At 54.3% G+C, this 23,107-nt stretch overlaps 1 protein-coding gene across 1 annotated transcript in view; it reads left to right on the forward strand.

Moving 5' to 3' along the window:
- The window catches only part of DNAH3 (dynein axonemal heavy chain 3), a 195,936-nt gene extending 172,829 nt beyond the window's left edge, over positions 1–23,107 (forward strand). Inside the window, exons 52-61 of the mRNA XM_070413711.1 lie at positions 116–2,257; positions 4,714–4,939; positions 8,301–8,545; positions 9,962–10,078; positions 14,642–14,796; positions 15,421–15,588; positions 17,747–17,889; positions 20,266–20,470; positions 21,093–21,230; positions 22,748–23,107. Coding sequence (XP_070269812.1) covers positions 116–2,257; positions 4,714–4,939; positions 8,301–8,545; positions 9,962–10,078; positions 14,642–14,796; positions 15,421–15,588; positions 17,747–17,889; positions 20,266–20,470; positions 21,093–21,230; positions 22,748–23,101 — 3,893 coding nt within the window. The 3' untranslated portion in view covers positions 23,102–23,107. The remainder of the gene's footprint in view (positions 1–115; positions 2,258–4,713; positions 4,940–8,300; positions 8,546–9,961; positions 10,079–14,641; positions 14,797–15,420; positions 15,589–17,746; positions 17,890–20,265; positions 20,471–21,092; positions 21,231–22,747) is intronic.

Here is a 23,107-nt window from a genome sequence, read left to right on the forward strand (position 1 = left end):
AAAGTCCTCTGTAGGATTTGAATTTTTTTGCCAGATCCGAGGAACCGTCACTGCAAAGCTTTAAGTCTCAGCCAGAAATCTTAATGATAGTCTTATTCCTTTGCTCACCTGACAGGAAAAATGATAGAAGATTACTGGGGGGTATCAAGAAAGGTTCTTGGCGATCTGAAGTTCCTGGAGAGTCTTAAGACATATGACAAAGACAACATCCCCCTAATAATCATGAAACGGATCCGAGAGAGATTTATCGACCACCCAGATTTCCAGCCGGCCGTCATTAAAAACGTGTCATCTGCCTGTGAGGGTCTGTGCAAGTGGGTGAGAGCCATGGAGGTGTACGACCGCGTGACCAAGGTGGTCGCTCCCAAGCGGGAGCGGCTGAGGGAGGCAGAGGGGAAGCTGGACATCCAGATGCAGAAGCTGAACCTGAAGAGAGCAGAGCTGAAGCTGGTGGAGGACCGCCTCCAGGCCCTGAACGATGAATTTGAGGAGATGAACATCAAGAAGATGACCTTGGAAGAAAACATTGATATCTGCTCCCAAAAGCTCATCAGGGCAGAAAAGCTCATCAGCGGTCTTGGGGGAGAGAAGGAACGATGGACAGAGGCTGCCCGGCAGCTAGGGATCCGCTATACTAACCTGACCGGGGATGTGCTGGTGTCTGCGGGGACTGTGGCTTACCTAGGGGCCTTTACCGTGGATTATCGGGCCAAGTGCCAAAATCAGTGGCTGGCCCAGTGCAGCAAGAGGGTCATCCCCGGCTCCAGTGACTTCAGTCTCAGCAACACGTTGGGGGATCCCATAAAAACCCGAGCCTGGCAGATCGCCGGGTTGCCTGTTGATTCCTTCTCCATCGACAATGGCATCATTGTGTCCAATTCCAGACGCTGGGCCTTGATGATTGACCCTCAGGGGCAGGCCAACAAGTGGATCAAGAACATGGAGAAAGTGAACAAGCTGTCTGTCATCAAGTTCTCGGACAGCAACTATGTGAGGACACTGGAGAATGCCCTGCAGTTTGGCACCCCTGTCCTACTAGAGAACGTGGGGGCAGAGCTGGATGCCTTCATTGAGCCCATCCTGCTCAAGTCCACATTCAGGCAGCAAGGGGTCGAGTACATGAGGCTGGGTGAAAACATCATCGAATACTCCAAGGACTTCAAGCTATACATCACTACCCGCTTGAGGAACCCACATTACCTCCCTGAAGTCGCTGTGAAAGTCTGCCTCCTCAACTTCATGATCACCCCCCTGGGCCTCCAAGATCAGCTGCTTGGCATCGTGGCTGCCAAGGAGAAGCCAGAACTGGAAGAGAAAAAGAACAAGTTGATTGTGGAAAGTGCCAAGAACAAGAAGCAGTTAAAGGAAATTGAAGACAAGATCCTAGAGATCCTCTCCTTGTCTGAGGGCAACATCCTTGAGGATGAGACTGCCATCAATGTTTTGTCCTCCTCCAAGGAGCTGTCTGAAGAGATCTCCGAGAAACAGGAAATTGCTTCGGTGACAGAAACACAGATTGACCAGACTCGGATGGGCTACAAGCCAGTGGCTGTCCACTCTGCCACCATCTTCTTCTGTATCTCTGACCTGGCCAACATCGAGCCCATGTACCAGTACTCCCTGATATGGTTCATCAACCTCTACATGCAGTCGCTGGCGCACAGCAAGAAGAGTGACGAGCTGGACCTGCGCATTGAGTACATCATTGAGTACTTCACCCTCAGCATCTACAACAATATCTGCCGCTCTCTGTTTGAGAAGGACAAGCTGGTTTTCTCCCTCCTCCTGACCATTGGCATCTTGAAAGAGAAAAAGCTAATTAACGAGGAAATTTGGTACTTTCTCCTCACTGGCGGCGTGGCCCTGGACAACCCCTTCCCCAACCCAGTTTCTGAATGGCTGTCTGAGAAAGCGTGGGCCGAAGTGGTTCGTGCATCCTCGTTGTCAGGATTGAATGGCCTGATGGAACATTTGGAAGAAAATGCTGATAAATGGAAGCTCATCTATGACTCAGCATACCCCCACGAGGAGAAGTTCCCTGGCATTTGGAAGTTCCTTCAAGGGTTGGAGAGAATGGTGATCCTGCGATGTTTGCGGCCCGACAAGATGATCCCGGCCACCCGGGAGTTCATTGCTGAGCACATGGGCAACGTGTACATTGAGACCCCTACATTTGACCTCCAGGGGTCCTACAATGACTCCAGCTGCTGCACACCCCTGATTTTCGTGCTGTCTCCCGGCGCAGACCCAATGGCAGGTAAGGGTGGACTGTGGTATGAAGAGCCCAAAATGTGAATGGATGGCAATAGCACGTCCCCTTTAGCAGGCATCTCCAATTCAGATGGCTCTGAAGGCCAGCAGTGAATAGGCCGGGCGGGGTGGGGCGTGGCGACTGCAGGTTTCTTTCCCGCCTAAAGGGCCAGCTGCTACTCCACCCTCTGTGCCCTCTGGTGCTGTGAGCCAGATCATCTGATTTTTTCAAGAGGAACAAGAAATGCAAAAAGCACTCCTTTTGACATCTTGAGAACTCATTCAAATGTTTTCTTAAAAATTGTGCGAGGGCCAAGCTGTGGCTAGATTTAGCCTGGCTGTTAATTGGCCACCTTTGTTTTAAACCATTTTTTCTGACTATCTCAGCTGGGCTTTCCTCTTTTCTTTTAATTTTTTAACTTTTTGGATAATTAGTACTGTGAGTCATGATTTAAAAACAACCAAGCAATGCCATAAGGTGTAGAAGTGTGGCTCAACCAGGGCCATTTTGCCCTCAAGGGACATTTTACAAAGTGGGGAGCATTTTTATTGTTACAACTAGGGGTGCTACTGGCATCTAGTAGGTAGAGACCAGGGTGCTGAGCACCTCACAGTGCACAGGGCTCAACAGTGGATTATCTGGCCCCGCCTGTCAGGAGAGCCGAGGCCGAGGAACACTTACGTAAAGTGAAGGTGCCTCTTCCTAGTGCTCCCAGGAGTAGCCACTGTTACCAGGTTGTGTATTTTCCCAGGAATCATTTGTGCTTATTAAAGGGTATGTGTTGTTTTCAGGAATTAGTTTTCTGTTCCATTGAGGGATTGCAAAGCTTTAGTTGTCTCTGTTGCTGAATAAAGGAAGAGTGTCAGAAACGCAAATGACAAGGTTGGCGTGTTGGGAGAAAGCCAAGGGGTGTGACACGCACCTGACCCAGGCGGATCCAGCACCTGCCCACGAAGGCAGTCAGAGGTGGCAGCTGGGAGCCATGGGTCTCCTTTCCAGGTTCTGTGCCAATACGTTATCGCCAAAGATCAGCTGGGGCTGTCACAACCAATACCAAAGACGGGTGCCTTGAACGGCAGACTTGGTTCCTCCCGGTCCTGGGGAACAGAAGTCCACGCTCAGGGCTGCTGAGGCCTCTCCGTGCTCACTCATGGCCACCTGCTTCCTGTGTGTCTTCATCTCCTCATGTAAGGACACCAGTCATGGTGGATTAGGACCCGCCCTCTTGACCTCATTTCAATTTAACTACCTCTGTAAAGACCCAGGTCCCGGGAGTCAGGACTTCAAGATATGGATCTGGGGGGACGGAATTCAGCCCACAGCAGAGTCCGTGTGTAATCCTTGGGACATCAGGTCTCCCATTTGTTGTCTGTGCTGACAGTCCCTGAGCGTGGTTGGCAGTTGGTGGTAGTTTACTGTGCGTTCACCAACAGCAGCGTGTGTTGTTTTGTGGGGGTCTCGCTGGCGTGGGTTTCAGGAGTGCCCTAACTGAATAGTCTATAGACGCCAACAACAGTGCCTGGGTGTCCCGTTCCAGGTCAGCGTATAGGGACTTTCTCAGCGTGGGGACCTGTGGCGTAGGCTGCGTGCTCTGATTTCTCACTGGAGGGTTTTTATTTTCCCATCCAGGCTACAAGCCAGTGGCAGCTTCCACGGTGCTTCTTGAGTCAGTGACCAGATTTCTGGCCTTCTCTCCATGAAGGCGCAGCCCTTGGAGGATCCTAACTTTATTTTTTTTAAAATCTCAGTTCCAGCACCCCACCTTTTTTGAGTGCAAAGTTATGCCCATCTCCCATGGGCAAACGCCGCTTCTAAGCGGGTTAAATGACGTGTGGTATTTTCCAATGGGGAAATCCTTTGCAACCACGACAAAGAATAGGGCCTTTACACATGGACTGACGAGGGGACCTCTGAGTGAAGGAAGCACAGGTGGGGTCTACAATTGGTGTGAGTATAATCGTATTCCGCATGCCTGAAATGCATAAATGTCTCTGGGAGGACTCACAGAACCTAGTAGCATTGCTGCCTCTGAGGGAGAGAGAAGTGAGACTTACCTGAAATTTCGCTGTACAAACACCTGTTTTTCCCAGTAAAATAAATTCCTAAAATCCCAGTTCCTTGTCCTTTGGCTCTGTGCTCACCTCTCTAGTTTTGATCTCTGTCTTTATTTTTGGCACCTGGGAATTTCTCTTTCCTTCAACCCTGATTTTTTTCAGTTTCTGTAATTTTTAAAAATCAATAATGTCTGTATATTCAGAGCAAAAGAGGGACCAATAGTGTCTTTGCTCTCCATCTTCACCAAAGTCTAAAATTTCCCCAGAGACTTGCTTATTTGTAATTACCAGCAGTCAGTGAGTGTCTTTTGGAGCCCAGAATTGTAACGTGGCCCCCCTGTGACATGACTGTTAATATGGTCTTGGCTGGCTCATTCTCTTAAAAGCCCCTTTTCCTCCTGGCCCCAGGCCTGCTGAAGTTTGCGGAGGATCTTGACATGGGAGGCACCAAAACACAGATCATATCCCTGGGCCAAGGCCAAGGCCCGATTGCGGCCAAAATGATCAACATCGCCATCAAAGAGGGGACCTGGGTGGTCTTGCAGAACTGCCACCTGGCCACAAGCTGGATGCCTGCCCTGGAGAAGATCTGTGAGGAGGTGATCGTCCCTGAGAACACCAACGTCAGCTTCAGGTGAGAGGCTCCCACACTGCCTGTCCTGCGCGGCTCGGCTCCAGGCACCGTGCTGAGGGCAGGGAAGGCGAAGACGACCAGACACAGTTCTGCCCTTAGGAGGATCAGTCTAGCAGAAGGCAGCCTGCAGATGAACGATGTTCATGTTCCAAGAAGGGCCCTGGGACACGGAGGGGGAAGGGAGAGTCGGGGAGACCTGGAGGACTGATATTGGCCTGGGGTTTTGAAAGGTGAATAGGAGTTCGCCAGGAAGGACATTCCAGGCAGAGGGGACAGCATTTGTAAAAAGCAAGGATGGTGTTAGGGAAGCACCAAGAAGCTATGCTGTGACCCTGGTGTGAGATGTTGTTGAGGGGAGGTGATAGGAAATGTGTCTGGAAAGGTACATTAAATGTCAGCAAATCTGATGCTTAAAATTCTTTGTCTTTAAAAATATCTCACCTGTAGTCTAGGCTCCGCTGTCCTTGCTCTGGCCTATTTCTCAGGCGCCATGAACCACTGGAAACAGCTATGTGTTTTTGTGAACTTTAAAGCCCAGCGAGTAGCTTGGTTGTACATTTGCAGAGTGAGGAGATGAACCAGACAGACTTCAAAGCCCCTTTCGACTCCCATGTGCAGCAGTGCTCTTGGTCCAGCAGGGCCAGCCATACAGCCGGGCCGCACCCAGGGCCTGCTTGGTGGTGTCTGGTGTATAAGCTAAGAATAGTTTTTACATTTTTTAATGGTTGAAAAAAATCAGAAGAATAATACTTCATGACACATGAAAATGATATGAAATTAAAATGTCATTGTCCATCAATAAAGTTTTGTTACGATACAGCATGCTCACTTATATATTATCAAGGATCAAGGATGCTTTCATGCTGCAGGTAATGTGGCAGCAACCATCTGCCTGCAAAGGCTGAGCGCTTACTATTTGATCCTTTACAGCAGTGATTCTCAACCTTCTGGCCCTTTAAATACAGTCCTCATGTTGTGACCCAACCATAAAATTATTTTCGTTGCTACTTCATAACTGTCATGTTGCTACTGTTATGAATCGTCATGTAAATATCTGATATGCAGGATGGTCTTAGGCGACCCCTGTGAAAGGGTCGAGACCCACAGGTTGAGAACTGCTGCTTTACAGAGACTTTGCCAACTCTTGTTCTACCCCAAAGCCTGGTGGATGTTTTCATTTTAGTCATGTCTGCCTGAAAATAGGAAAGTGTTTAGTGTTTATTTACAAAGCCAGACTAGGCCATAGATGACTATATTCATGTAAGACTCAGGGAAGATTCATGTAAGAGTTTAAGTGGGATCTACTAGTTTCAAGAATCCTGTTTGGTTTGGGATGATGAGTTGATTCATTGACCATTAATGACACACTCAATGAAGAAAAAATTATTCATTAAGGTCCTCAATACTATGTTCCTAATCCAAAAGGCATGAGCTCAGGTACCTACAGGAGCCAGGAATGTGCCACAGATGAGGGCGGGGGACTAGGCACAGGAATACCCCACTTTCCACACTACAGCAGCAGTCACCCTGGCCGTCAGCCTCAGGCGGGCACAACCGGGAGCGGTGGGGACAGCAGAGGAGAAGCCACGCGCTTAGAGGAAGAAGCGCAGCCCCTGCTCATGCCGCTGGTGTTGCCATGCAGGAACGCAAGCCTCTTGTGATTGGATGTTGTCATTATTTAACGGGTATGTAGGGATCTAGAATTTTAAAAGAAAACCCTACATTTTTAAAAGTGAGCAATTACTTCAAAAATATGTTGCAGCATCAGGCTGGTTTTCTGGGCCTGAACTAGATGTCAGCCATCTGCAGACTAAGGTCAGGCCTCAAGCCGGCAGCGATAGCCTCTTCCCACCTCCAGGCCCCGGCCTGGACCACAGGGCCGTGCCTCCTCCCGACCTCCTCGCCTGTGTGGACGCTCAGCTGCGTCCTGTGTTTCTAATGGCCTTCCGTCGCCAGATTCGCCTGTTGGTAAACCTCTCTAAAGTCTAGCAAAGCAAACAAACAAAAACCTGCAAATGAAACAGAACAGGCTGCCATGGAGCTCGGGTAGGAAACACAGACGAAGGAAAGCCTAGACGCCAGTGCGCCAAAGTGTCAACTCGCTGAGGTGAAGTTACCATCTTTTTGCTTCTACATACATTTGCATATGTTCCCGTTTTTTGTGGGCATAGATAAGCTTTTATATTTCAAAGGAAGAAGCCTTCCATACCTTCAGGACCTGTTCCAAATGCCGCCTCCATGACTGCGGTCAGCAAGCTTTCTCTGTAAAGGGCCAGATAGTGAATATTTCAGACTTTGAGGCCACGTGGTCTCTGTTGCAACTACAGTGGGGCCTTGACTTACGAGTTTAATTCGTTCCGAGACCGAGCTCATTAAAGAGCCTGTTAAGGAGCTCGTTAACTCAAATTACTCTGTCAACTCAATGCAAAAAATCGGGCGGAGAGACAGCTGGTATCTCAAAAAACTCGTTAGTCGGGACACTCGGGACACTCGTAAGTCAAGGCCCCACTGTAGTCAGCTGCAGGAAAGCAGCCGCAGTCATATGTAAATGAAGGGGCAGAGCCAGAGCTGAGCACTGTATTTACAAAAGCAGGCCCTGCTGGGTTCTGCCCCTGGCTGGGCCGATTTGCAGACTTCTCTCTGCAATAGAAACCTCCTGTTCCGTGGGGACATTACTTCTCTTCTGCCCTGCGGTCTTGGTTCAATAATGCATTTACTGTGGTGGCATCGGTTTGCTTGCCTTTTCTCCCCCGCCTGCCCCGTTTCCTCTCTAACAGCAAGGCTGTGAGGAGCTGGGAGCTGGGAGCTGGGAGCTGGCTCACTTCAGCCTCTCCTGGGTGCGGGCTTTAGCTCAGCCAGTCCAGCAGGGCAGACGGGGCCTGGACAGCGGGAGCCCAGCTCACCTCTCAGTTCAGCCACTTCTAGGGGGTGTGCACGTGAAACACCCACTCGGCATCTCCATGCTCCCAGTTCCTCTCTGGTCAGAGGGGTCGCAACCCCCCACAGAGGGGCTGGGAGGCAAGGCACCGGAAGGGACGCGTTGGTTCTTAGCCTGGCGGCACTGGGTGGTGCTCAAAGGATGGTGGCTAATATCTGTGTTACTGGTTTTTCCATTTAAGTTACTGCGTTGCTCTAAGTCAGTGGTTCCCAGACTTATTTGGCCTACTGCCCCCTTTCCAGAAAAAATATTACTCAGTCCCTGGAAATTAATTTTTTTTTAATTTTAATAGCAGTTCTCATCGCCCCCAAATGCACCTGTGGCCATCACCGCCCCCCCTGGATCGCTGCAGCGCCCACCAGGGGGCGGTAGCGCCCACTTTGGGAATCACTGCTCTAAGTAGTTGGGTCGCTGTCCCTCCAGACTCTGGCTGACCAGCTACCCCTCCGAGAAGTTCCCAGTCAGCATCCTCCAGAACGGGATCAAAATGACCAACGAGCCTCCCAAAGGGCTGCGGGCCAACCTCCTGCGCTCCTACCTCAACGACCCCATCTCCGACCCCGTCTTCTTCCAAAGCTGCACGAAGGCCGAGATGTGGCAGAAGCTGCTGTTTGGCCTCTGCTTCTTCCACGCCATCGTTCAAGAGCGGCGGAACTTCGGGCCGCTTGGTAGGCGGGGCGCGGGCTCTGCTCAGAGGGACGCGGGGAGACGCGGGAGACGGTGGGCCACACAGGCTTCGGGACACACGTGTACTGAGCGGGACTTGTTGGTTATCTGAAACTGTAACTTTACCGAGGGCCCTGTACTTGTATTTAATAAACCTGGTCCGTGTGGAGGCCAGGAAGAGAGGTGTTGCTGAAGTCACGTGACGGTGAGAGAATCGGGGCGTGAGATGTGTATGCGCCCACCTGGGGCACGGTGGCCGTTATCCACAAAGCGCCACCAGGTAGTTTATAGCATGACAAGGAAAGAAATACGCTGGGACATGTTTGTCTGTGCTTCTTGAAAAAATAAAGGTGATGTGTTCACTAACATACCCAGCCATGGCCTCACTTCACTAGATGCTGACTGGTTCCGGTGAGAGCCGAGCAGCGCACGCTGACCGGCTCCTGGCCATCGGCGGCGGCCGCTGCGGCTGATCTGCTCCACAGCCTGGACGTGACCCTGCAGGGCCCGCAGCTCGTGCTCCTTCAGGAGGCAGCTGTCTCTGGGGGTCCTCCGAGCATCCTCTTCCTTTCCCTGCACACGCGCCCGGCTGCACACGCGCCCTGGCCCTGCACAGAGCGGCCGGGACGGGCAGCCCAGGGCCCGCTGCGGACTCTGCCTTCGCAGCGGCTGCCTCCCGCGCCCCACCATGCGGGTCTCCCAAAGTCTGGGCACCTCCTTGGCGCGCAACCAATGGCCGGGTGTGCCAGAGCATGAGTTACTACTCTGCTGTTTTGTCATTTTTTAAAAATATATTTTATTGATTTTTTACAGAGAGGAAGGGAGAGGGATAGAGAGTTAGAAACATCGATGAGAGAGAAACATCGACCAGCTGCCTCCTGCACACTCCCTACTGGGGATGTGCCCGCAACCAAGGTACATGCCCTTGACTGGAATCGAACCTGGGGCCCTTCAGCCTGCAGGCCGACGCTCTATCCGCTGAGCCAAACCGGTTAGGGCCGTTTTATCATTTTTAATTTGAGTGTGAATGTTCAGGAGATGAAGTGACTCGGCTGAGCCCAGGCCCCATCGACCTGCTGTCTTACACCAAGCTCTGCTCGCACTCAGGCTGCTGGCGTGGCCCCGGGCATTTCTCAGCAAACCCAGGGCCGCCAGTTCCTGCAGGGAGGGAGCCCGAAGCTGGCTGGGCTTGAGGCCCAGGGCGCTGCCCGCTGCCCCTGCTGGCCAGGAGCCCTGTGCCTCCACTGTGTCCAGCCGCAGGCGCTGGCACCTTCCTCAGCAAAGGGGAGGCCACCCGGAATTTGGTTTTAGGACGGACGCCTCCTTGGCTCAGGGGCCGCAGCCACAATCCCTGTCGAGGCTGATGGCCTCGAGCTCTGTCTGGCCCACGTGCTGAGCCCTCCGCCCGCCCCACGCAGGTTGGAACATCCCTTACGAGTTCAACGAGTCGGACCTGAGGATCAGCGTGCGGCAGGTCCAGATGTTCCTGAACGACTACAAGGACGTGCCGTTCGACGCTCTGACCTACCTGACAGGTATTTCTGTGTGTATGGGGCTCTGCAGCCACGGCCGCTCCTGCACCGCCGCCCCCAGCCGGACTCGCTCAGGGTTCCCCTCCGCAGACGGAGCCACACCAATGCTGTCACCAGGCCAGATATTGTCTTAAAAGAGAAAGAAATTAAGATATTAATTCCTACCCTCAAATGGTTCACAGGGAGAAAAGTATTTTTTAATGACAATACGGTGATAAGTTCAACGAGAGAAACACTGTAAAGTAAGAAGGCAGCCCAGTGAGTAGCCTCAGGCTGGGGCAGGAGATGATCATAAACCTCCTGAAGGCACAAAGATGGGTTTTGAGGGATGACTAGGAGTTTTATAAGTGGAAGAAGAAGGGGTAGAGCCATGGGATGGGGATGAGGAGAAAGGTTCCCCGCAGAGGGACCTGAGATGGAAACCTGCAGTTGTGGGAAAGCAATCCAGTCAGCATGGCCGATCCATCAGCAGCCTGGTGTCAGTCGCCTGCTGTCTATGGTGGAGGATGGAGGTGTAGAAGACTTGGCTTTATCCTCAAGGGTAAAACAGGTGTGTGCTCAGTGAATGGAACGCGGTGGCCAGGGGCAGTGCAGACCACCCTGCAGACCACACTCCCATCTCTTCATTCCAGAGCTAAGGGCTATCCGGCTCCTCTCCCCAGGCCTGGGGCAGGGACTTTGTAGACACTGTCGGTGTACTAATGTCCAAACCTGCAGAGCAGTCTTTTCCAGTCCTCACTGGAGGATATGTTTTTATTGACTTTTAGAGGGAGAGGGGGAGGGGAAGGAGAGGGGGAGAGAGAGGGAGAGGGGAAAGGGAGAGGGAGAGGGTATGGAGGAGAGGGAGGGAGAGGAAGAAGGAGAAAAAGAAGGGGAGTGGGAGAGGAGAGGGGAAGGAGGAGGGGAGGGGAGGGGGGAAGGGGAGGGGAGAGGAGAGGGGAAGGAGGAGGGGAGGGGAGGGGAGGGGGAGGGGGAGGGGGAAGGGGAGGGGAGGGGAGAGGAGAGGGGAAGGAGAAGGGGAGGGGAGGGGGAGGGGGAGGGGGGAAGGGGAGGGGAGAGGAGAGGGGAAGGAGGAGGGGAGGGGAGGGGGAAGGGGAAGGGGAGGGGAGAGGAGAGGGGGAAGGGGAGGGGAGGGTGAGGGGGAGGGGGGAAGGGGAGGGGAGAGGAGAGGGGAAGGAGGAGGGGAGGGGAGGGGGAAGGGGAAGGGGAGGGGAGAGGAGAGGGGGAAGGAGGAGGGGAGGGGAGGGGGAAGGGGAAGGGGAGGGGAGAGGAGAGGGGAAAGAGGAGGGGAGGGGGAGGGGGAGGGGGAGGGGAGAGGAGAGGGAGACAGGGAGAGCGGGGAAGGGGAGAGGGGGAGGGAAGGGGAAGGGAGAGGGGGAAAGAGAGACACACATAACTGGCTGTCTCCCATGTGCACCCCCGCCAGGATGGAACCTGAGACCGGGGTTAGTGCTCTCATGAGAAATGGAACCCACGCCGTCTTGGTGTACAGACAACACCCCAACCAACTGAGCCACCAGCCTGGGCTGTAGAGTTTTTGTAAGAATTTACTTGAGCCAAACAGAGGGCACCCCTGGAAGCAAGACCTGGACAGACTGAGAAAATGCTCCCAGCATCATGGTTTGGGGCTGCGATTGTGCTCATGGAATTAGGAGGCTGCGTGGAGGGGGAGGGAGCAAGGCGGTCAGTGACAGGACAGTCAGGCTCTGCTGTCCTGAGGGCGTGCACTTGAGGGGTCTGCAGGGAGGCATTTCAAAGGCGTTGCCCTGGGCGCCCAGAAACGGGGCGGGGCCTGCTTAGGACAAAGGTCAGCCTGTCACTGAAGCAGTCAGGGGCCTGGGAGTGACACCCACCATGGCCCGCCCAGCTGGGATTTGTGAGCCCATCACCTGGGTGGTGGCTTTCCACAGAGCCCTGCTGTCCACAGCAGTGCAGTGCACTGGGTCTCCTGGCAATCTGTGCGCGTTAGTGACCCATTTCACAGCTGATGAGACTGAGGCTTGAGAGCAGAGGGGATTTTGACCCCCGGGGGCCTGTGGCAATGTCTGCAGACACTGGGTTGTCACAGCTCAGTGGGAGTGCACCAGGGGGCGCCAGGCTGTGCTAGACATCCCAGGACGCACAGGGCGGCCCCAGAACAGGACTCCCCAGCCCACATGCTAATGGTGCCGAGGCCGAGAAGTCCTGCTCTCCGTGATAAAGTTCAGTTGCAGAAGGTCACACAGACCTTCACTCAGCACAGTGTCCGACACAAAGCCCAAGGGACGCACGGCGTCAGGCCCGTGGAAGCTGGTTTGTGGGAGGGTCTTCTCCAGAAGCACGGGCGCCTCTGCAGACGGCAGGACCAGGACAGACTGAGTGCCCAGCTGCCCTGCAGCTCAGTCAGCACTGCCGGAGGCTCGGAAACCAGCCGCGGCTGGAGGACAGCCACTCCCCCCACCCCAGAGGCCGCGTAGACTAGTTAGGCTGACATAACAGTCCCCACATCTCAAGGGTGTCAGGCATCAAAGGCCCATTTCTTGCCCGATCTACATGTCCAGCGTGAACTGGAAACGTGACTGCTCATTGTAATTATGTGAGGGCACAGTTGGCAAAGGCTCCACCAACTTACTTAAACAATGTTTTTACTAATTTTAGAGAGAGGAGGGGTTAGGGAGAGAGAGAGAAACATCAGTGAGAGAGAAACAACTGCCTCCTGAACCAAACAGACCAGCCGCCTCCTGCACGCCCCCTATTGGAGATTGAGCCGGAAACACTGGCATGTGCCCTGACTGGGAATCAAACCAGTGACTTCTTGGTGCATGGGTCGGTGCTCAACCACTGAGCCACCCGGGCCGGGCTCCACCAACTTTTGATGCCACCATCTCAACATACACTTGTGTTGTCAGTGCCAGTGCCACAGGCTAGCACTAAAGAGCTCGTCCCAGGAATTAAATGCACAGGAACGGCGCCTGCCCCACCCACCTGCACGGCCCAGGGAAGTGTAACCTTCCTATGTGCCTGGAAGGAAGAACAGATGCGGGTGATCCTGAGGGCTCTGCACGACCCTCGCCCAGGAGCAGGCCGCCTTGGGAGAGGCGTGCAGTCATCTCCGGAGCCCCAGCCCCACCTGCCACAGGAGCCTCGAGGCCTGAGGCGGGAGATGCGGCCCAACCTCGTTCCGGAGCCTGCGCTCGTGCCTCAGAGAGCAGAGCAGTGGCCAGAAGGAAGTCACTGTCCCTCATGCACTCAAGACCAGAGCCTCAGGACCAGCCCCTGAGAAAAGCTAGTTGCAGGGGGGTGGCCACAGGACTCCGCAGGTCTCTGCAGGAGACGCCCTTCACTTGGTGCCCTGGGGACAAACTGCACTCCCTTTAGGACTGCAGCCGGGAGCTGTCACAAACCTCTTCACAGCGTACCAGCCGCTAATGTCCAGTCTAAACTGTGCTGAGGCCCGAGACGTCAACAGAGCGAGCTGCAGTGTCTCCAGGTGCATTGCCATGGGAGCGCCCCTTAGTCCCACCCCTCCCTCCACACGCACCAGGATCCTCCTCCAACTCTGGACCAAGAAAAACTGAGGCCTCTGCTCCCAACTTGGGTCGTACTTCCTATTTCTTGTCTGTAGACCTTCCTCTTTCTGGAATGGTTCAGATTGGAAATGAGCCGACCCTTCTGGAGAGTCCTGCGCGCACAGACACACGCCCGCACACACACACACACACACACAGGCACACGCGCACACACAGGCACACGTGCACACACACGCGCGCACACACACGTGCACACGTCTCCTCTTTGCAGGCTAGTGTGTTGTCCACAACTTCCAAATGCCACAGCCAGGTGGTGCCACATCCCGTGGGTCTGGACCAGCCGGAAGCTGTGTCCCGGGGTTGGCAAGGGGCCCTGGATGTCCTTGGTTCTTGTAGAACTCTGAGCACAGACACCTGAGTCTCCGAGGGTGATGTTATGACGGGGGTGGGGAAGTCATATCCCAAAGCAGCCGCGACAGGAGAGGCTCAGCTGCCTGGACTGTGTGTGACAGCTGCGACCACGTGAAGGACTCCTGTGCCACGCTTGCTGCTCAGTGCTCCCGGCGCCGTTCACCCAGCCTGTGCCATGGGCTCGGTGGTGTCAGCGAGGAGGCTGCTCTTAAGTGGCAGAGGCTGGAACCCAGATCAGCTGGAGCGGGAACCCAGGACTGCCTCATGCCAAAGCTCTTGACCGGAACCGCATTGCTATAATGTCTGCCACATGTATGTACACAAAAACACACGCGTGCACACACACACACACACGTGGAAGATGCCTAAATGCTGCTCGTTGCCTGTGGAGCAATCATTGGTGATTGCAGCGAGCGCTTGGCTTTTGGTTTAGCTGTTTGCCATCTACTAGTAACGTGGTGGCCTGGGTTCTTTTTAGAGCAGCCACCACAGCAAACAGGTCTGCTCTCATCCCAAGCTGAGTGCAGCTCCAGCAGCCCTGGTCTCTGCAGGCTCCTGGGCTCAAAGAATCCTCTGCTTTAGGCTAGTGACCGAGCTCAGGGCGCCCGTCCCTGGGTTCAGCCTCCCCCTCTGCGGTTGTCTCCAGGGGAGTGCAACTATGGAGGCAGAGTGACGGACGACAAAGACAGGCGCCTCCTGCTGTCCCTGCTGTCCACCTTCTACTGCAAGGACATCGAGCGGGACCACTACTACGTCGCCCCCGGAGACATTTACTACATCCCCCCCCACGGCTCCTACCAGGTGAGGGCCCAGGGGCCGCCTTGAGCCTCCTGATTTGGGTCCCTAAGCTATTTCCAATATTCCAAAAGCCCAGGAGAGAGACAGTGTTATTGATAATGAACACTGAGTCTTTGGTAGACCAGGTCTCTCAAAATAGGAGGGTTTCCTGGGGGAAGAGGGACGTTAAGGGGAAGTTTGGCAGCGAACAGCCTGGCAGTTGCTACTTGGAAAAAAAGTTCAGCAGGTGGTGAAAGGGGAGGGACCAAAACTGGACGGAAGGATGAGAAGGAGCAGGGAAACCAGACGTCTGGAGGGAGGACGGAAAGGGGCGCCTCTCACTGCACCCCGCTGTGCACCCAGGCGTGTCCTTCAGCCTCCTTTGCCTTCCCCAGACAGACGGACGGGGGAGTGAAGCTCTGGGGCCCCCCGGCAGGGAGTGTGTCCGGGCGGGTCCAAGCCCCGTTCTGTCAGGCTCCAAAGCCCGGGCACGCTTGGGGTGTGTCCCCGCACGGGCGTGTGCGTGCCTGTGCGTGCCCCTGTTCCCAGCTCAGTGTGAGTCCTGCCCGGGCTGGTCTGACCCAGCCCCGAATGACCTGTGGGGCCCCAGGAACCCACATGTGTGTCACCTGAAGCTTTTCTTCCCAGTCCTACATCGAGTACCTCAGGAACCTTCCCATCACAGCCCACCCAGGGGTGTTCGGCCTCCACGAGAACGCCGACATCACCAAGGACAACCAGGAGACCAACCAGCTGTTTGAGGGGGTGCTGCTGACGCTCCCCAGACAGGCGGGCGCGAGCGGCAAGTCCCCTCAGGTAACCGGGCTTGAGTTCAATTTCCCAGGTGGGTTTCCATCTGGGGCACAGGACTGTGAGAGATGAGCAAGGAAACAGAAACATGGAGGCCTGGCAGCCCTGGCAGGGGGCACAGCCTGGCAGTGGGGTACAGCCTGGCAGTGGGGCACAGCCTGGCAGTGGGGTACAGCCTGGCAGGGGGCACAGCCTGATAGGGGGCACAGCCTGGCAGGGGTACAGCCTGGCAGTGGGGCACAGCCTGGCAGTGGGGTACAGCCTGGCAGGGGGCACAGCCTGATAGGGGGCACAGCCTGGCAGTGGGGTACAGCCTGGCAGGGGGCACAGCCTGGCAGGGGGCACAGCCTGGCAGTGGGGTACAGCCTGGCAGTGGGGTACAGCCTGGCAGGGGGCACAGCCTGGCAGTGGGGTACAGCCTGGCAGGGGGCACAGCCTGGCAGTGGGGTACAGCCTGGCAGGGGCACAGCCTGATAGGGGGCACAGCCTGGCAGGGGTACAGCCTGGCAGGGGGCACAGCCTAGCAGTGGGGTATAGCCTGGCAGTGGGGTACAGCCTGGCAGGGACACAGCCTGGCAGTGGGGTACAGCCTGGCAGGGGACACAGCCTGGCAGTGGGGTACAGCCTGGCAGGGACACAGCCTGGCAGTGGGGTACAGCCTGGCAGGGACACAGCCTGGCAGTGGGGTACAGCCTGGCAGTGGGGCACAGCTTGGCAGTGGGGTACAGCCTGGCAGTGGGGCACAGCCTGGCAGTGGGGCACAGCTTGGCAGTGGGGTACAGCCTGGCAGTGGGTACAGCCTGGCAGTGGGGTACAGCCTGGCAGTGGGGCACAGCCTGGCAGTGGGCACAGCCTGGCAGTGGGTACAGCCTGACAGTGGGGTACAGCCTGGCAGGGGGCACAGCCTGGCAGTGGGGTACAGCCTGGCAGTGGGGTACAGCCTGGCAGGGGGCACAGCCTGGCAGTGGGGTACAGCCTGGCAGTGGGGTACAGCCTGGCAGGGATCACAGTGTGTCTGACGTCAGCTATGAAATTGTAGGAGTCATTGCTAGACCCACATAGACCTATACTCCCTTTACATAATATTTAAAATCCAACTCTATTTGCCTGAAAAGCATTTATTTCAAAACCTGCACACCCGCACCATGAATGGCACCCACCCCATTTTGGGAAAGCCCTGGAAGCCAGTAGACAGCACACGAAGCTACGCAGATGCAGCTTCTTTCCAGACCCGCTGCTGGTGAGTGCCCAGCGGGGCCCGCGACTCGCCTGGAGGGAATGAGGAGAGGAGGTGGTGACCCAAAGGAGGGCGACTGTCTCACATGGGCTCCAACTGGAAGCACCTGGGCCCATCCTGGGGGCCTCTCATGGTCAGATCGCCATCCTCAATCTATAGACGGGGCAACGCGAACCTGGGCCAGGGAGTGACCTGCCTGAGGCGCCCATAGACTCAGAGGCAGAGCCACAGCCAGGCCACCAGCCCCTGCCCCCGCCTGCCCCTCCCTTCGCCACCAGCCGAGCTCAGTGGTGGATTCTGCGTGTTTGGTTCCTTGATTGGTTCATCCTGGGAGAAGTGGGAATCGCTGAGGGTCACAGCCTGGTTGCAGCATCTCCATTTCGGGGTGGGAGTTCCGGGCACAGTGGGAAGGGGGAGGAGTGTGCTCCCAGCCTTAGCCCTGCTCCTCCTCACTCCTCGCTCCTCGCACCCTGCCTGGTTGGCAAGGCCCACTGCTCTGGCTGCTCTTGTTCCCGCTGAGGCCTGGCTGCTGCCTTCCCCGGAGTCTCTGTCACTGGCCCTGCGCGAGGCCCGTTTGCATCAGGAGGGGGTCCTGGAAGCCCCCAGGGAGAGCTGTGGGAGTCTCACCCAGGGCACGCGCAGCGGGGTTCTCAGGGTCAGGGCTGCCCCGGGCTCCCGCTCTCTGGCTCCTCCAGGAACGAGAATAGGGCGCTCTTTGCTCAGCTCTTTACTTTCTGGGCCGAGGGTGATGTCTTCTCAAAGTTGGTGTGGGGGTCCTCCCCCAGCCACCCCAACCCCTTCCGCCTGTAGGAACATCCCAGGAGGTCCAACAGATGTGTTTACAAAGACCAAGGTCGACGCTTCAGGTTTACCAGACAATTCCCGGCCACGGGCCTGTTTCTTATTCACTCTCCTCTGCCCTTTAAGGAAGTGATTGAGGAGCTGACCCAGGACATACTCTGCAAACTCCCCAAGGACTTTGACCTAGAAGTCGTCATGAAGCTGTACCCTGTGGTCTATGAGGAGTCCATGAACACCGTCCTGAGGCAGGAGCTCATCAGGTTCAACAGGTGGGCCAGGCGGGCTCATTTGGGTCCCAGGGGTGGCGGGGTCACATTGGCAGCAGTGGAGGTGGACGCTTGTTAAGGGGCTGCTGTGCAGAGGCAGTGGCTCGTCCCACCATAGTGAGGGCTGTAGAGAGGACCACACCAACAAGTACTGCCCAGGATTAACTCATTCCTCCATTCATTCCCCCCTCTCTCTCATTCACTCATTCACTCACTCACTCACTCATTCGATATCTGCAAAGTCAGGTGTCAGGTTAAAACCAATACCAAGCACAAGTAGAAGCAATCGTTGCGGCCACTTTCATTGCGCCCTTGGTGCCAGGTACGGCTCCAAGCACCACACATACATTTGCAACCACCTCAGAGCAGTCTTTGAAATATGCAGTTAGTAGTCCCTCTACCACTGTTTTATAGGTGGGAAAACAGACCCAGATGGGTTAAGTAACTAGTGCAAGGTCACACAGCCACTCAGTGGAAGAGCTGAATTCGAACCCAGGCTGTGTGATTCCAGAGCCTGTGCACTTAGCCATTCAGGGTAAATGGAGCAAGGGGAGGAGAAACGTTCATCCCACAGGCTCTCCCGAAAGGCAGGGAAGGGGTGATGGACTGGCATGGGCTCTCTCCTCACTTCTCCGGGTGCTATCTAAGCACTGAGCACCAGGATTATCTTGATTGATTTATAGTCGAAACTGAAAGGTTCCCAAAGACCGTCCAGGCCAGATAAGGAGACGCCCGCTGCTGCCTCCAAGGTTTTAGTGCTGCAGACGCCATGTGCTGCTGCCTCCATTTGCCTCATTGGTCCTTGTTAGCTTTCGGGCAGCTCTGACAAAGCAGACCACAAGTCTCAGAAGAGACTTGTACGATTCTTGGCTCACAGAAGAAACCCTGAGGCTAGTTAGCAATTAGGTGGACTTCCACCTGGGAGGAGGCTGGGTGGGAAAGGTGGTCTCAGAAGGACGAGGGAACTAGGAGGATGTCATCTAAGAATTTCTTGGCTCCAGCAGCCTAAGGGTTTCTCTCTGGAGTCAATAAGCAGTTGGCTATTTGGGGGAACCCGGCGAAGTCTGGGGTGCGAGCCAGGCTGTGGCACCACTGTGGTGAGTCAGGTAACTTGGCACCAGGGGCTGTAGTCCTCATACGTTCAAACACCAGACCTGGTGGCTTCCATCCCCTGCTGAGGCCACGGGCTCATCCTTGGGGTGGCAGGGTTTCACAGCCTTTGCCACTCGCTGTGGTCAGACAAGCCAACAAGGTAACAGTAGCCTTATTTTCCAATGATGGTCAGGATGGTCACACAGGACAATACTCGAGCCTCCCTCCTCACTGCCGTTGGGCCTTCACCCAGTGGCCCGAGAAGCCCCGAAGGACTCGGTGACAGTCCAGCTTCCAATTCAGAGAAGCCAGTGTTGTCTCCTGGCAAATGTCCTCTCCGAGGCACTGGGACCTCGGAGCTGGCAGAGCCCCCGTTGCAGGAACAGAAGGAAGACCTTTGCAAGCAGGTGGCCAGGTGTCACAGCTCAGGCCTGTGGGACAGTGCCCTGACTCCTCAGCTCAGCAAATGCGCGGAATGCCTGACCCTTCCATTTCCGTAATGCAAACACCTCGTGGTCACCCCGCCACAATCCCTTTCTTGCATTGGGCCATTCTCGTGTCCATTTGGCTGGGATTTCATAAATCTTTAGAGATGACTGCTCTCTCTGGGGCAGGTTCTTTGGCGCTGAGGTGCACTCCCTCGGACGTGGCCAGGCCCTTGTCACAAGGCCAGAGAGAGACAAGCGCAGGCGGCATCGCCCAGGCTGCCCTTCAGTTGCCTTTTCTTAGGGGCGCTTCGTAGTCTATTAAAAAGAACAGCTTGGGCCAAAATGGCAATTTAGATCAAAACCCTTAAAATTACATTACCCTTTGACCTAAAATTTTTACTTTTAGTGAGCAAATCATTATTTATTTGCACAGGAATTGATATAGATGGATATTCCTAGCAATGTTGTTTGCAGGGACAACAATGTAGAAATAATAAGTTTCAGCAATTGGGGAATAGTTAAATAAAATGGAACACCTTACAGTCATTACAAAGGATAAATATCATGAATTGGGAAAAAGATCCCTATATGCTAAGAGAGAAAAACAGATTACAAAAAAGTAATCTAGTACAATTACTTTAAAATTGTTTACATACAGAAAAACCTGGAAAGATTTATGTACATCAGGTTACTTTCAGTGGTGAGACAGTTGGGTGATTTAATTTTTCTCAGCTCTAGATGTTTTCTGCCGTGAACATACACTAATTGCCTGACGTTTTAAAGGGAAAGTGAGGCAGCCAGGAGTCCGTGTCCTGGGGAAGGAGACTCGGCGGGGCTGAGCACGCCTTTGTCCTCACAGGTTGACCAAAGTGATCCGGAAGAGCCTCATCAGCCTGGTCCGCGCCATCAAAGGGCAGGTCCTGATGTCCTCGGAGCTGGAGGACGTCTTCAACAGCATGCTCATCGGCAAAGTGCCGGCCATGTGGATGGCCAAGTCCTACCCGTCGCTGAAGCCGCTGGGCGGCTATGTGGCCGACTTGCTGGCCCGCCTGACCTTCTTCCAGGTGCCTGAAAGGCGGGGTCCTGGGCGCCCGGCATGCACACTCAGGTGGCCAGGACATGTGGAAAGGACAGACTAGAGGCGGTGGGAGGAGGAGGGGCAGCCGCGCAGCCACCTGGATTCACTCCTGCTGGGAACAGTCTCCCCAGAGTGGAGGGCCGGCCGGAGTCAGAGTTCTTGGAAAGGTGGTCGCCTGTGGGGGCAAGCGTAGGAACTATTATAAATGTCACAAACTGGTGGCTCATGGACCAGATTTGGCTATATATTGGGTTTGGCTCCTGGCAATTTAAAATTCTTGAGCTAGCCTGTAAACATTGGATTATTAGACATAAAAAGCCAGATGTTTGTCTTACAGAACCAGGGGGACTGGGCCAGTGGCTGCATGGCCACCCGGCTACAGGGACAGGCTGTGCTCAGCCCAGACCCAGCTTGCCCCTGCATGTCTCTTCAAGCAGAAATGTGTTTCTTTGTGCCTTCATTTGAGTGGGGGAACATAAGCTAGGCTGGAAGGCCGCCTGTGTCAAGGAAAGGAGAAAAAGCGTATTTCTGAATGGGACCCATTTACAGTGCCTGCCTCACGCTGTCTTGGCCTTTGTGTGGACTGAGTGTTGTTTCTGTGGCCCCAGGACTGGATCTCCGGCGGGCCCCCTGTGGTCTTTTGGATCTCTGGGTTCTACTTCACGCAGTCGTTTCTGACGGGGGTCTCCCAGAACTATGCCCGGAAGTACACCATCCCCATCGACCACATTGGGTTTGAGTTTGAGGTAGGAGCTTCGGCCGGGCGCTTGGGGTCAGCCAGGGGCAGTGCTGCCCGTTTCCTTACTGGTCTGAATGTTCCATGTGCGGGCACAAGTGCTTCTGAGACGTACGAATGAAATACTTAGCATGAACTAAAGTACTTCCAAAGTTATTCCGTCAGAACCAGGGGATTCCCAAGGCCATGCATTTGTTTATATAAAAGGGATCTATCTTTTCAAAGGAAAAATCTGCCACCTTTATGCCAAGAAAAGTGAAAGCATTCTCCCATGCTGTCTATTTAACGTGGCGGCTCCTCATTTGGAGATGATCATGGACTTGAGTAGTCCCTTGCTTGGGGTAAAGTTAAAGGAATTGTCAATGGTGGAGCATCACCCTGTCACACTCTCTGGAGAGAAGGGAGCAGAGGGACTGGTGGATTGTAGAATTTTAAACTCTGTGGAAAGATTGATTGAGATCATCTAATCCAGACTTCACAAACTGATTGTCCTAGGTCTCAACTTAGTTTGTGAATAAACTTAACTCTGAAGACAATGGTAATCCAAAATTAATGCACTAAAAAAATAACTGGGATAAACATTAGGAAAATATATAAAATCACATTTTTTAATGTTGAAATGATTGTATACCTAGAAATTCTAAGAGACCCTAAAATCATATATATAAGAATAGGAGAATTTGTAAGGTGACTGGTTAAATATACAAAAATCAATATCCTTTCCTACTCGAGCGATAAGTACACAGAAGTAGAAATGGGATAAGCATTCCATTGACAATAACAAAACGATTAGAATTTGCGTGATTTTAGAATGGAGCTTATGCTCTGTGGTTCACCCTAACCCCACCACTCCCTGTTCTCCTACCTGAACCATTTGCTATGTTTACTGGAAGGAATTAGAGTTTTCTACCTCGGAGTCTCATGGTGGTGGATACCCTGGCCACGTACTCAGTTGGTTAGGGCGTTGTCCCAATACACCAAGGTTGCAGGTTCAGTCCCGGTCAGGGGACATACAGGAATCAATCAATGAGTGTACAAATAAGTGGAACAACAAAAATTGATGTTTCTCTCTCTCTTCCCGTCTCTCTAAAATCAATCAATAAAAATAAATAAATTGTGGTGAACTAGAGCTGGCTAATACCAAGTTCCCAAAGCCAGATGGAACTGATTGTTAAGTAGGTGGTAGCCTGAACTTGGCCATGGTGGGAGTCTGTAGACCACAGAAATTGACCCAAACTACAAGCCACGGCTCTCTCCCCCAGAGAACTGTTTCTGACTTACTCTCGCTCTGTCGGCCCCGGTTCAGAGAGGGTCACAGCTAGTGCCACGGAAGGTGGCCTCTGACTCCTAATTTGGTGCCTTCCCTACACCTGCCACATAGAAGGGTGCATGGCCCGCAGACGGCAGACGGGCATTTCATCACAGAAGCTGGCGTCCTGGGAGGGGCATGCTGGGACAGGAAGACAGTGCAGCCAGGCTGCACTTTTCCAAATGGCAGGTCCCGGCACTCACAGTCCTCTCTTCCAGGTGACCACACAAGAAGCCGCCATGGAGAGCAGCCCGGAAGATGGGGCCTACATTAAAGGGCTCTTCCTAGAAGGCGCTCGCTGGGACAGGAGCACGCAGCAGATCGAGGAGTCTCTCCCCAAAATCCTCTACGACCCGCTGCCCATCATTTGGCTGAAGCCCGGGAAAAGTGCAGCGTTTCTGCACCAGGACATATACGAGTGTCCAGTCTATAAAACAAGCGCCCGGAGGGGCGTCCTGTCCACCACGGGCCACTCTACCAACTACGTCCTCTCCATCGAACTCCCCACGGACAGGCCCCAGAAGCACTGGATAAACCGCGGGGTGGCCTCCCTGTGCCAGCTGGATAACTGAGGCATC

This window comes from Myotis yumanensis, unplaced genomic scaffold, assembly GCF_028538775.1.
Source record: "Myotis yumanensis isolate MYYU_CA2020_CCGP unplaced genomic scaffold, mMyoYum1.0.hap1 SCAF_4, whole genome shotgun sequence".
NCBI classification, from domain to species: Eukaryota; Metazoa; Chordata; class Mammalia; order Chiroptera; family Vespertilionidae; genus Myotis; species Myotis yumanensis.